Source organism: Chrysemys picta, chromosome 21, assembly GCF_011386835.1.
Source record: "Chrysemys picta bellii isolate R12L10 chromosome 21, ASM1138683v2, whole genome shotgun sequence".
Lineage (NCBI taxonomy): Eukaryota > Metazoa > Chordata > Testudines > Emydidae > Chrysemys > Chrysemys picta.
The window spans coordinates 14485057-14500170 of record NC_088811.1 but is presented as its reverse complement, the minus strand read 5'-3'; the positions used below and the strand labels follow the sequence as shown (position 1 = coordinate 14500170).

General features: G+C 46.3%; 1 protein-coding gene across 1 annotated transcript; it reads left to right on the top strand.

The window, feature by feature from the left end:
* The first annotated feature begins 1371 nt into the window (after positions 1–1371).
* LOC135976996 (agmatinase, mitochondrial-like) lies at positions 1372–14059 on the top strand. The gene is made up of 7 exons (XM_065575429.1): positions 1372–1955; positions 4466–4668; positions 5817–5865; positions 8897–9092; positions 9767–9946; positions 10632–10716; positions 11362–14059. The coding sequence occupies exons 1-7, from the start codon at positions 1555–1557 to the stop codon at positions 11433–11435; spliced, it is 1188 nt and encodes a 395-aa protein (XP_065431501.1). The 5' UTR covers positions 1372–1554; the 3' UTR covers positions 11436–14059.
* The last annotated feature ends 1055 nt before the right edge of the window (positions 14060–15114 follow it).

Genomic DNA, 15114 nt, shown 5'->3' with positions numbered 1-15114 from the left:
GAACCTGCAGCCCTCTGCTAAAAAGCTGACATTACATTTCTGCTTCAGCCTGCTTCAGAGCCTGTAAACAGTTAGCACAGAAGTAGGTGAGAGTTCACAAGATGGAGTTTGGTGGTTCAGATAGGCCCAGAGCAAAAGAGCTTCATCGGCACTTTTGGCCTTCCACTCTCCCAAGTTACCTGGTAGCTATGCCTAGTGACACCAACAATATTGTTTTTTGAAAGGTTGCAGGTTCCTGCTTGCTAAAAATGGGAATGCTGGGGGGGTGAAGCAAAGAAATGCTGAGTGTCCATCATCAGAATGTATTTAACCCCCTGGTGAATGCCCTCACTGGAAGCTTTTGGTCACAGCTGGATTTTGGCAGAGTTTTTGCCATTTTTCTGACATACACTGACAGTGTTCACAGCTGCACTGTTACAAGGAGTTGCCATTTCTTGGGCTTCCTGCTATGAGAGTTCATATCACTTGGGTATTAACTGAAAATGTGATGAAATTCTAGGATTCTGTTACTTCCAACCCAAAGTCTTTTCTGTGGACTAAGGCCCAGGCTTCCCTGGGGACGTACCCTGAGTCCAGTCGTCAGTGGCTGGTTACCCAGATAGCTGCCCCAGTGCATATCCCCTAGGAAGGGAAAGCTGCAATTTGTATGGATACCGCGTACTTTGCTTTAAGTGCTACGGCTGCGTACCGGGACACTCTGCGTATATGCTTGGGGTTTGCACGAGGTCAGCTGGGCAGCAGTAGCTGGAACTGGGGCAAATCCGCCTAACTCCCCTGGAGACTTGTCTGTGGAGACCTAATAGACGAGGCTGGTGCTGAAATCACGTGGCCGTCAAGAGAATGGAAAGACAGAGGGTGAGATGTGAAGAAAAAAATTCTCCTTTCCCTAAACCATTGCTGTGACATCTGACCCATTTAAACAGCAGCTGCATTCCCCGTCAGAGTGTATTGCAGTGGGGCAGTGAAGGCATCTCAGAATGTTAGTGATAAATTTAGCAAAGGATCCCTTGGACTAACAGGCAAAGGTAGCCCAGGCAGTTCTGCAGCGAGGCCTGTGGCTGCCTTTTCCTTTAATCATATGGAGGTGCAGCCCGCGGGGACTACAGGCTGCTTGATTTAAACCAACGTGTTGCAAGCTGGAACCGGGCCACGTCTCATCACTGCGATAATGCTCCATGTGGCACAAATTCAAGTTGCTCCGGCCACTTGGCTGAGTAGACTCTGGGATCCCTGACCCTGCATCTGACAAACCCAGAGCAGGAAAAGACTCCATTTCCCAGAATGCAAGGGGAGAAGGGGACATAAGGAATTGATTTAGGGGAAAGCATAAGGCTGAGTTTAAAGCTGCTGCATCTCTGCTCTTGGCCTGGAGGAACAGAGGGAGGTGTGGATCTGGGTGCGGGACTTTGAACCTGCCAGGGGGGAAGGAGTGAGGGGGGTGGAATAAGTGCTGTGTGTCTCTGCTCCCCCAGCCACTCTCTGCTTTGAACCTGCAGGGCCAGCTGTGGCCGTGTGTGCTGTGCTGGGGGAGGAGGGCTAAGCAGGGGGTGCGGGATGGAGCCCCTCTTCCTGCGTGGCAGCCAGCTGCTCCGGAGAATACTCTACAAGGAGCGACTCTGCCCTTGGAAGTTCTCAGCAACTTTCCTGGCAGCCAAGCTCCAGCCACTTTTGCTAAGCCGCCCCAGAGCTAGCCTGTGTGTGGGGGCCACAGCTCACCCCGGTGCAGCCGGTTCCCATCGCGAGGGCTCGGAGAGCCTGCTTGCTGGGCACGGTGCCCCTCGCCGTTTTCTCGCTGGTTCCAGCTTCAATCTGCCTCCCAGTGCTGAATTCGTAGCCAGGCCCGTGGGGGTCTGCTCCATGATGAAGCTGCCCGTTCAGACTTCACCAGAGGGACTAGATGCTGCTTTTGTTGGGGTGCCCCTCGACACGGGAACCTCCAACCGTCCTGGCGCAAGGTAAGGGGCAGCGGTTAGGCTAAGATCTGAGGAGGGGTGTGACAATGCGGTTCTGGCGGAACCCAACTGAGAGCACCAACTCAGGACAAATTGCTAAAACAGGGCAGTTACAGCCCAAGGCTGGGGTTTTTTCCACCTCTAAGGCAAACCAAACCAGCCAGACTGAGAGGACTCCGGTCTCACCCCACTGGCTAACCGCAAGTCTCACAAGCAATCTCCTTAGACACTCCAGTTTCCCGGTATTACCACCAGTGCCACTTGTTATGGGGACAAATGGTTATGAAAACCGATACCCCAGTAAAAGAAAAAGGTTCTCTTGATCCCAAAGGACCAAGCCCCAGACCCAGGTCAATATACAAATCAGATCTTACCCACAAATCACGCTGCTGCCAATTCTTTAGAATCTAAAATCTAAAGGTTTATTCATAAAAGGAAAAAGATGGAGACGAGAGTTAGGATTGGTTAAATGGAATCAATTACATACAGTAATGGCAAAGTTCTTGGCTCAGGCTTGCAGCAGCGATGGAATAAACTGCAGGTTCAAATCAAGTCTCTGGAATACATCCCTAGCTGGGATGGGTCCTCAGTCCTTTGTTCAGAGCTTCAGTTTGTAGCAAAGTTCCTCCAGAGGTAAGAAGCAGGATTGAAGACAAGATGGAGATGAGGCATCAGCCTTATATAGTCTTTTCCAGGTGTAAGAACACCTCTTTGTTCTTACTGTGGAAAATTACAGCAAAATGGAGTCTGGAGTCACATGGGCCAGTCCCTGCATACTTTGCTGAGTTACAATGCGTATCTGCCTTCTCTCAATGGGTCCATTGTATAGCTGATGGTCCTTAATGGGCCATCAAGCAGGCTAGACAGAGCTAATCTCAGCTTGTCTGGGATGTCACCCAGAAGCATAGCATAAGTTTGCCATACAGACAATATAGAGCCAATATTCATAACTTCGACTACAAAACTGATACACACATATAGACAGCATAATCATAACCAGTAAACCATAACCTTGTCCTAGACACCCCATTTGACCCCCTTTATACAAGATTTGGGTGCCACTACAGGACCTTGGTTGCAACAATGATCTATACGGTCCCAGTTTATGTCAATAACATCACAAGGGGGAAGCCACAGCCCATGGGATAGGGGCACTTGCTGTCTAGTGACTATTCAAGAAAAATCCCAGGGGAGTCAGTGCTGGTGAAAGTTTTGGGGCAGCAAGCGCTGAGAGGGGGAGAAGTGGGCACGCAGCGCGCTCAGGGGAGGAGGTGAAGGCAGAGCGGGGCAGAGGTGAGCTGGGGTGGGGGGGTAAGTTTTCCAGCCCCGGAGCACCCATGGAGTCGGCGCCTATGATATTGGGGACAGAGTCTGCACTCCCAGGAAGTCTTCCCAGCTCTTGATCCAAAGACAATGGACTTTGGCAAAGATTAAGTAGAGCAAAACGACATTCTAGTTATCCATCACTTATGGGACCACTGTGGCTGTGAAGTCCTCTTACCTAATCGGCTGGAGTTGCTGGGAATTTGAGGGAGTGAGTAACCTGCTTAGGCAAAGTTTATAACTTGCTAAAAATAAGCTGTAGTCACTAGAAAGCATGTTTGTTTTGTTTTGTTTGTAACCATACCAGCCTATTTTCTTCTGGCTTAGTAGCACTTATATCTAGGTTCTTTATTAATAAACTTATTCTTAATTTTACTATAAACGGTCTCAGTTAGGGTGACCAGATAGCAAGTGTGAAAAATTGGGACACTTTTTTTTCCCGGGGGCGGATAGTTGCACATATAATACAAAGCCCATAATATTGAGACGTCTGGTCATCCCAATCTCCGTACTGTTATGTTGAAGTAAGTGGGAATCTTCAGCTAACCTAACGGGTTAATGTGTACATTGTCTCCGTGGAGGCAGCAAACCTAAGAGTGTCTGTGAGTGTCCATTGAGCATGATGAATTCTGAAGGGAGACGCCCATTTCAGGCTTTCTAGTCATGGGCATGGCCTAAGCACTTCAGCAGATGGATCATGTGTGGCTCCAGTCAGAGACCTGATTGTAAATCTAGTGTGACTGGCAAAGACTTCAAAAGCACCTGATAATTTAGGGTGCCCAAATTGAGACACTTTAAAGGGAGCGGAGTTTTAAAAGATGGGTGTTCAGCATTTCTGAAAAGCAGGCCCCTGAAAACTGTCTCAAGTTGGCCACCCAGAATCAGAGTCGCATGTGAAAATCTTTGCATACACTCTAGATTTGCAGTAAGCTCTCTGCCTGGATCTACAGATGACCTATCTGTTGAAGCCATTAGGCCATACTCATTATGCATCGGACGTAGACAATCACAACCACAATATAATAGTCCCACCCGAAACATTTGCCCCAATGGTCTTTCCAACCTTCAACTCCTAAGTGTCTAGGAGGAGTGTGTGCCTAACCAGCCGCGTGTTCAGAATCCCCGGGTTCTATGGACGTTTCCTCCTTGAACCATCCCAGATAACGAAGTGTGGGATTCTTTCCTTCCAGGTTCGGCCCTCGCCAGATTCGAGCCGAGTCGTGCCTGGTGAAGATGTATAACCCCAGCACTGGGGCAGCACCTTTCCATTCCCTCATGGTTGCTGACATTGGTGATGTGAACGTGAACCTCTACAACCTGCAGGACAGCTGCAGGCAAATCCGAGAAGCCTATCAGAAGATTGTGGCAGCCGGCTGCATTCCCCTCACGCTGGGTAAGGACCCAGGGCTGGGCCCAATCTCATGCTTTGCTGTTAAAACACCAGTTATTATGTGGGCACCCGGAAGAATAGCAGGATCTATTAAAGCCGCCTCCCCCCTTCTGCCCCATACACTGCAATGGATACAGACTAATTTATTAACAGGGTCTTGAGAGTGCAAGAGAGCTACTCTCTCCTCCTCCTCACTGAGATAATTCAGTCTCCTTCAGCTGCTCCCAGACCTTTGCTGCTGCTGGTTCAGTGCCGGGGCTGGGAGAGAGACGCCTCTCCCCCAACCTGCTGTGGCGAGAGAGGGCTGCGGGGAGAGTCCCTTTTACCAAAGTTAAGAGGTGAGACATTGCAACCAGGAACTGTCAGATTTTTCTTTATTACCACTTTGTATGGCGAGTGCCTCAGCTCTCACAGCTAAGCAGCGTTGGGCCCACATCAGAAAGTAGCTGGAAAGGAGACCTCGTAAGAAACCCCCATGGTGCTGGTGACACTAGGTGGTGCTCTTCCCTCTGAGTCAGTATGGAGCCAGACACCCCCGTATGGTTCTGGAGGTGCCATCGTTCAGATAAAACTTACAACAGAGTTCCAGACTGCTTGTGCTCATCAAAGATCCCATGCCACTTTTTGCAAGAGATAAGTGTCTGTATCCTGACTCGATTCCAGTTTGGGTAATAACATTCAACCTTCCCAAATTCCCATTGAAATTTCAATGGCACATGGTGGTGTTCTGCTCCTCAGCTGTTGTGTAGCATTGCTGTTGATTGTTAAGACCCAGCTGTGAGACACCCCAGAGGCGGCTGCAAGTAGGGGATGAAGTGACTCCTGGATGTTCATCTGCATACCAGGTATCTGCATTCAGAAGCTGGCCTTGAGTACCAGCTGCAGCAAGAGAATGACAGCTGGCTGGATTTTTGAGAGCTTTTAATAAGAGAAGCTGCCCCTTTTAATACCATCTGCCACCCATTTAAAGCTGCAGGGAAGGTAATTAGATGAATAAAGGCCATTACTTCTAAAGGATGATCTCTCTCTTTGTGAAGTGCTGATATGTTCCCCTATGAGAGGTGAGGTGCAATATGAATGTAGCTTGCTACTGATCAGTGCTGGCCTGTTCTTATGACATAGCATGTTCTCTGTTCCCTGTCCCGTTGCAGGTGGCGATCACACAATAACATACCCGATCCTGCAGGCAGTGGCAGAAAAGTAAGTTTAAAATCTGAAAATGGAGCATGTTTAAAAAGCTGATACCTTGTGGAGATAGAAGTGACGTCCCCCTTGAGTTGTCGAGTCTGTGCTCTACTGGGCAGTTCATAGAAATGTCAGGCTGGAAGGGACCTTAAGAGGGCATCTAGTCTAGCTTCCTGTAGTGTGGCAAGGCCAATTATACCTAGACCATCCCTGACAGGTGTCTGTCTAACACAGGGGTCGGCAACCTTTCAGAAGTGATGTGCCGAGTCTTCATTTATTCACTCTAATTTAAGGCTTCGAGTGCCAGTCATACATTTTAACGTTTTTAGAAGGTCTCTTTCTATAAGTCTATAATATATAACTAAACTATTGTTGTATGTAAAGTAAATAAGGTTTTTAAAATGTTTAAGAAGCTTCATTTAAAATTAGGGTGACCAGATGTCCCGATTTTATAGGGACAGTCCCGATTTTGGGGTCTTTTTCTTATATAGGCTCCTATTACCCCCCACCCCCTCTCCTGATTTTTCACATTTGCTGTCTAGTCACCCTATTTAAAATTAAATTAAAATGCAGAGCCCCCTGGACCGGTGGCCAGGACCCGGGCAGTGTGAGTGCCACTGAAAATCAGCTTGCGTGCCATAGGTTGCCTACCCCTGGTCTAACATGTTCTTATAAACTGCCAGAGACAGGGATCCCACAACCTCCCTTGGAAGCCTGTTCCAGGGCTTAACTAGTCTTATAGTCAGAAAGCTTTTTCCTAATATCTAAGCTAAATCTCCTTCACTGCAGATCAAGTCCATGACTTCTTGTCCTACCTTCAGTGGACATGGAGAACAATGGATCACTGTCCTCTTTCTAACAGCCCTTAACATATTCAAAGACTTATCAGATTCCCCCCCTCCCCCCCCCCTCAGTTGTCTTTTCTCAAGACTAAACATGCCCAATTTTTGTAACCTTTCCTCATAGGTCAGGTTTCCTAAACCTTTTATCATTCTGGTTGCTCTCCTCTGGATTCTCTCCAATTCGTCCACATCTTTCTTAGTGTGATGCCCAGACCTGGACACAGTACCCCAGCAGAGGCCTCATTCTTGCTGCGTGTAGTGAGGCAATTTACCTCCCTTGTCTTACCCCCAACACTCCCATTTATACACCCCAGAATGTTGTTAGCCTTTTTCGCCACAGCATCACATTGTTGGCTCATAATCAATTTATGATCCACTAGAACCCCCAGATCCTTTTCAGCAGTACAACCACCTGGCTAGTTATTCCCCATTTTGTAGTTGTGCGTTTGATTTTTCCTTCCTCGTGTACTGCTTTGCACTTGTCCTTATTTAATTTCATCTTGTTGATTTCATACCATTTGTCAAAGTTGTTTTGAATTCTAATACCGTCCCCCAAAGTGCTAGTGTGACCCCTCACAGCTTGGTGTCATCTGCAGTGTTTAGAACATCCTCTCCATGCCATTAGCCAAGTCATGAAGAAAATGTTGACTAGCACTGAACTCAGAATAGACCCCTACGGGATCCCACCAGATGTGGACCCCCAATTTGACAGCATGCCATTGATAAATACTCTTTGAGTACAGTCTTCAACCAGTTTTGCACCCCCCTTATAGTAATTTCATCTAGACTACATTTTCATAGTTTGCTTATGAGACTGTTATGTGGGACTGTGTCCAAAGCCATACTGAAATCTAGATATCTCATGTCTACAACTTGCCCCCAATCAACTAGACCAGTAAACCTGTCGTAAAGGAAATTTGGTTGGGTTGGCATGATTTCTTCTTGACTAATTCATTTTGGCTATTCTTTATAACCTATTATCCTGTAGATAATAATAGATAGATAGATAATATTGCTTACAAATGTATTACTTAATAATATATTCCAGATTCTTTCACAGATTGAAGTTAGGCTGACTGGTCTATAATTCCCTGGGCCCTCTTTCTTCCCCTTTTTAAAGATCATTTCTATGTTTGCCTTTCTCCAGTCCTCTGGGACCTTACCTGCCCTCCCTGGGTTCTCAAACGTAATCAGGAACACTTCTGAGATTGCTCCAGCTAGTTCCTTAAGTACCTTAAAATGAATCTCATCAGGCTCTCCTGACTTAAATACATCTCATTTAAAGAACTATTCTTTAATTTGTTCTTCCTCTATTTTGGCTTGCATTCCTTCCCTCTTCTTCTTAACATTAATTGTGTTAAGTAGTGGGTCACAATTTACCTTTTTAGTGAAGACTGTTGTATTCAGGCATTACACAGCTCAGCCTTCTTAATGTGGTCAGTTATTAGCTCTCCTTCTCTGCTCAATGGAGGACCTACACTTTCCTTTGTCTTTCTCAGCCTACTCATGTATTCATAGAACCTCTTCTTATTGCCTTTTATGTCGCTTGGTAGGTGTAACTCACTTTGTGCCTGTCTTTCTGATTTTCTCCCCACATGCTTGTGCTATTCTTTTATACTCATCATCAGCAATCTGTCCGGTTTTCATGTTTTTGTAGGCTTCCTTTTTTAATTTTCAGGTCATTAAAGAGCTCCTGATGGAGCCATATTAGCTTCCTACTGTTCTTCATATCTTTCAAATGGCTCCTCAGACATTTGGGATTCTAGGGTTCATGTAATCAGACAGGGTTGGAGAGTCATGCAATTCCGGCTGCAGCAGTATCTGTCAATCAATAGCTAGATGCTGACAATCTTCCTCTTTGCTCCTCTCACTTATCCAGAGCCTGTTTGTGCTGATCCCAGCTGGCATCTTGTGTCCGCACTCTGTCTCTGGTGAGCTTTGCCTTAGAGTTAATTGGTGAGATATCATGTGCTTATTGCCCTCCTGAACCTGCGGACTAGTAAGCTGCCTGCTGCGAGGTCTGAAGCCATAGGAATGGAGGGTGGGAAGAAGACCTGGACAAGTCAATTGTATGATCTGTTTGGAGTTTAGATCTCGATCACTGTGAAGAATCCAAGATTTTATGCTGGAGGATTGAACAAGGTCAGAAATATTGTAAGCACCTGGAGTTAAGGCCATGTTTGTACCTGCCCTGTCCCAATTAGGCATGGTCCTGTGGGACTGGTTCACGTGGATGCTCATACCGACACAGGAGACATAGCGCTGGGGGAGAAGATCCAACATGGGACGCCATTCCGACGCTGCGTGGAGGAGGGGCTCCTGGATTGCAAACGCGTGGTTCAGATCGGAATCAGAGGCTCTTCCTACACCCCGGATCCCTACAAATACTGCCGGGACCAGGTAGTGTATACCGTCGCCAAAACCTTCTCTACTCTCCGCCGGGCCCTGCCTGTGCAGACAGGGCCAAATGGCCATTGATTTCAGTGCTGGGAATAACAATATGTCCCTCTTCTTCCTGAGACGGCTGTTGTGAGGCTTGCTGAGTGTGTGTGACGTCTTTTGAGATCCTCAGACAAAAGGTGCAAGATGATATTGTTCATTAACTGACGCCGTTGCATGGAACGCTTCTCCCACTCCAATCCCTGCAACTAAGATGCGTAAGGCAGGAAAAAAACCAGCCACTGCCATTCTTTTTGGTTATTGTCCCTTCCTCCTCCTTTTGCACCAGACAGCAAGGGAAAGGCTCCCCTGCCCCCTCATTGCTCTCTTGCCGGTGCTGTTTCCAGCCACACATGCCCTTGAACAGCTTCACCTGTGGAGAAAGCGCTACTTGGCAGGGCAGGTGGAGACCATAGTCTGTCCTACGTGGGGGGCGTAATGGCAGAGGGAGCAAATGCGAGACCACAGAATGGCTGGACGCACCAGTTCTGATCCGCAGAAGACACTTGCTTTGACCAGTTTGAGCTGTTTGCACAAACATTACACTGGACCACTGCTCTCTCCACCCGGTTCCTTTCCCCAGCAGCGTGTAGCAGGCAGTGGAAGCCCAACTTTTTTCCCCCTTCCTCCAACAGGGTTTCCGTGTCGTCCTGGCTGAAGACTGCTGCCTGAAGTCATTGGTCCCACTGATGGGGGAGGTGAGAAAGCAGATGGGAGACAAGCCCATTTACATCAGCTTTGATATTGATGGATTAGACCCTGCATATGCCCCTGGCACAGGGGCACCTGAAATCGCTGGTCTCACACCTGCTCAGGTAAGGAGATGCTCAGACTCTATTTCTGAATGTGCAGAGTGGATGCAGGGAAAACCTGGCTCCTTTTAAAGGAAGTCCCAGGGCTTACACTGTCTGCCCCCTAGAAATCTAAGGGTCAAGGATCTACATGGGATTTAGAAGTCTTTAAACTAGAAAACTGGTACATCAGGAACTGAAATCATTGAGAACTCCTATTGTGTCCTGCCTATAATGATATATGGAGATATACCTATCTCATAGAACTGGAAGGGACCCTGAAAGGTCATTGAGTCCAGCCCCCTGCTTTCACTAGCAGGACCATGTACTGATTTTGCCCTAGATCCCAAAGTGGCTCCCTCAAAGATTGAACTCACAACCCTGGGTTTAGCAGGCCAATGCTCAACCCACTGAGCTATCCCTTCCCCCCTGCTAAGGGAGATTGAGCTGATGTACAGTTTGATGGTGTCTCAGTATTTATACATCTAATCCTCTGCTTTCCGCTCACTCCAGTTCAATATATAGCAAACAAGGAGCACCAGGTTACAGCAGTGATCTTGGATGGGAATTGTATGGACTGTATCTTCACAGATTTCATGTCAGATGTGTTTAAAAACCAACACATCCCCTCAGCTATTTAAATATACAGAATGTTTTCAAAGTTAACAATTCGGGCACCTAGTAACTAGCCCTTTATTCCCGTCCCTAGGCTTTGGAGATCATTCGTGGGTGCAAAGGACTGAATATAGTGGGAGGCGACCTTGTTGAAATTGCACCAATCTATGATGCTTCTGGTGAGTCAAAGGAAATATCTGGGACAATAAAGCAAACTTAGAGAACTGCTACATCCAATGTTTGTCAGTAGTCGATTGGGTCCTGTGGGCACTGGACGCTGTCTATAGAGTTCAAAACAAAACGACAGATGTTGGTCCTGGACAATGGTAAATACTACAGCTTTCCATCAAGGCACTCACTAGGGAAGTAGCAGCAGCTGTGAATTAGGGGGTAGGCTCTGTAGATACAGTCTTAGTGTACTGAGCAAATGAAACTTATGTAACTAAGAACTGAGTTACTTGTTTATTGTTTCAGCTGTTGGCTATTAGTTACTCTAATTTATTTCCTGGGGTTGGGGTAGAGATTCCATTTGAAGACAAGAAGTCAGTTTGGTAGAACTAAGGCATTCAGCATAACTACATTTGTAGTTTACCAGCACAGACAGCTTTTCACTAGTGTATGGCTTTTAAGCGTCCAGTCTCAGTCAGGCAAGTGAATTTTTTCAGGAGCACGTCGTGGACTCTGCCAACATAGAGTCAAATACAGGATTGGGGCCTTGGTGTCGGAGGAAGAGTTGGAAAATAACTCCTTGTAGTAAGGACTTTCTGACTGACCCTTTAATCGGAAGCCATTGGATATCATGGGTTTTTTTCCTTTGTTTGTAGGTAACACCGCCCTCATGGGAGCAAATCTGCTGTTTGAAATGCTGTGCGCACTCCCGCGAGTCAGAACGATTTAAAGCCGTGTAGGGCGGGCTCCAGCTTATGCAAATCAAGTCACGACCACTATCTCTTCACCTACACGATGAGTTCAATAGTCACAGCCTTTCTGCACAAATACTTCGACACAATATGAATGGGGAAAGAAGCCTGCATGGAACAACCCAGTCAGATTTTGCTTTTAAATGTCTGCTCTCCATCACTCTCTGCAGTTAGAGAAGGGGCGAGGGAAAGCTCAGCTTTGTGGTAGAGAATAAAAACCATTCCTCACCAGACAAAGTCATTTCAAACTCCTCGGATGCTCTAAGCAGCAGCTAGCAGAGATGCTGGAATTGGGGGGGCAGGCTTACTGTTCACGTTGCTGTAGTAATATGGCTTAGCAGCACATGGATCCAGCGAGGGCAGCTTGAATTCTTTCAATATAAAAACTGGCGGCTCTGATCTAAAATGGGGGTTTCTTTTGGAAGTGCCTAGTAAAGATTTTTTTCCACTAAAAATAAACCTAGGAGGGGAGCAATATACAGACATAATGTAACATCCTGGCTCCCTTCCATGGGCATGGAATAGAATAAAAGTTCTTCTGGCCTCTTTATGCAATGGATCCAAACTGGCACTAGCTCCAAGCCCTACATTACGAGATGACTTATGCCAAGGCACTTTTGTTCTCCATCTCAGTGATGGGATGTTTCTAAACCCCCTTTATACATGATTTTCCCAGGGCCCATAGCTGTCAGTCTTCAGGAGGCCAACAGAAACTTTGACTAAACTGCAGGGCAGTTTTTGGAAACAGTTGTCCTTGGTTAAGCAGCCCTGTTGCCTGAGTGGAGATAACTAGCCCATTGCATTTGCTAAATTACGAGCAGTTAACAGCCATCAAACTTTTGCAATTAACTCACGTACGCCACACCGCATTGTCAATTTGTAGATTAAAATGCAAGGCCACCTCATCGTCTCACATTAAAATAGTTTATTTCAGTTGCGGATCTGTAATAATCTTAAAACAAAATGACATTATCAGTGCCTGTTCACAAATACAAAAACAAAAATTAAAAAAAGACATTTGCCAAATAAATTATTTCCCCCCCTCTAAGAGTATCAAAAGTGCAAAATATTTACCTGCTTTTCAATCCAATCTCCCAGGCTGCCTTATTGTATTAGTTCCTGGCAAGCTTTTACTGACCATATATATACACGGAGTTTACGCTATGTTTAGCCGGGCAGGGCTCTTCTCCCACAACATACTATCCATGTTGATAGGATGTGTCTAGCCACGCCCACTGCCAGTTACCAGGACTGTGATAGGTAGGAGATTTTATGTAATCTGGCTTTTTGAGGCTCTTTGCCTTTTTTTCATTTATTTTTTGCTTCAAAGGATGGCTTATGACCTGTTGTTCCAAGCAGGAAGTGTTTCCTGAAACATCCCATTCTGTGCCCCCAAAGGGTGGAGTGCCAGCATCTCCAACAACCTGCAAGATAACAGCACGGAACTGGACAAATCTTATCAATGTTTCCATGATAAATAGTGAAAACAGTAGTGGATAGTGAAACAGTAACTAATTTTCCTGAATATAAGCCGGTTGGATCTCCCCCAGCACACACCGAGCTATATATATGATATAGAGGGAGAAAAGAAGTGTGGTGATACTCCATCAATTAAGGCTGGAAAGACAGACGCTTCCACTAACTACCATTCGAGCACATCCTTGTCTAACCAATCTCCCCACATCGCAACACTCTTAATATTTTCACCCATCTTGACTCAAGGCATTTCAACTGCTGTAGTCAATATATCTCGCAGCTTCTTTGCATCATCTGAGTCAAGCCTGCTTGGTATGAATCCCAGGTGAGCTTTGGGTATTCAATCTGGTTTGATCTTGTTCAGTCCAGCTGTCAAAATTAGAGCTGGCAGGAGGACAGCAATTCTGTTTCACAGTACCTTTGGAGGTTTTGAAATTTGTTTTCATTCCACATTGGAACAAAACTAAAACCTTTTGAAGTTTTTGTGAAAATTGAATTATGTTGATGTCTGTTTTCAGGTTGAAACGCGAGCTTTTTGATTTGGGAAGAGAAGGGTGAGATGTGGGAGGTGATCCAGGTACAATCTCTGCTCTGCTTGATTCCGAGCAGAGATTTTCATCCTAGATGACTCTGAATCAGGCAGAGCAGGGACTGGGTTTCCAACATCCCAGGCCAGGAGTCTTCCACCAGGGAACAGAGCATGTGTGTATTCTTGCATGCACATAAAATATTCTCACCGGAAATGTCCTCAAAACTAATATGTCCACATGAAATGTTTCAGCTTTGCTGAAATTTCAGTTTGTTGAAAATGTTCCAACCATCTCTAGCCAAGATTAATATTGTTGCCTGCCCAGAACTGGGCCCCGAGATGGCAAACAGTGGTTCGTTGCCCGGTGTGCTTGGCACCAATAAAGACACCGAGGGGAGAAAGCAAGCCAAGTTTATTTCAGAGCTCTGAAATGGCACTAGGAGACCAGCATGTCTCAAATCAAGTGCAACAAATACAAACAACTTTTACCTTTTATACTCCAAACTGTTTGCATACATCTCTTTGTCTGGCTGTTCCTCCTTACCCCTCCCTTCCAGACAACTGTTACAATAAACTCTACATAAGCTTGTGAGAAAACGTTCCCAGTCTTTGCGACCTTGGATTAGACGCCTGCAAACTAACTACCCCTCTTTTCCCTCGCTCCTTATCTCTACTATTTCTGCTAGTGTGAGGGAACCTGCAGCCCTCTGCTAAAAAGCTGACATTACATTTCTGCTTCAGCCTGCTTCAGAGCATGTAAACAGTTAGCACAGAAGTAGGTGAGAGTTCACAAGATGGAGTCTGGTGGTTCAGGTAGGCCCAGAGCAAAAGAGCTTCATCGGCACTTTTGGCCTTCCACTCTCCCGAGTTACCTGGTAGCTATGCCTAGTGACACCAACAATATTGTTTTTTGAAAGGTTGCAGGTTCCTGCTTGCTAAAAATGGGAATGCTGGGGGGGTGAAGCAAAGAAATGCTGAGTGTCCATCATCAGAATGTATTTAACCCCCTGGTGAATGCCCTCACTGGAAGCTTTTGGTCACAGCTGGATTTTGGCAGAGTTTTTGCCATTTTTCTGACATACACTGACAGTGTTCACAGCTGCACTGTTACAAGGAGTTGCCATTTCTTGGGCTTCCTGCTATGAGAGTTCATATCACTTGGCTCTTAACTGAAAATGTGATGAACTTCTAGGATTCTATTACTTCCAACCCAAAGTCTTTTCTGTGGACTAAGGCCCAGGCTTCCCTGGGGATTTACCCTGAGTCCAGTTGTCAGTGGCTGGTTACCCATATAGCTGCCCCAGTGCATATCCCCTAGGAAAGGAAAGCTGCAATTTGTATGGATACCGCGTACTTTGCTTTAAGTGCTACAGCTGCGTACCAGGACTCTCTGCGTATATGCTTGGGGTTTGCACGAGGTCAGCTGGGCAGCAGTAGCTGGAACTGGGGCAAATCCGCCTAACTCCCCTGGAGACTTGTCTGTGGAGACCTAATAGACGAGGCTGGTGCTGAAATCAGGTGGCCGTCAAGAGAATGGAAAGACAGAGGGTGAGATGTGAAGAAAAAAATTCTCCTTTCCCTAAACCATTGCTGTGACATCTGACCCATTTAAACAGCTGCTGCATTCCCCATCAGAGTATATTGCAGTGGGG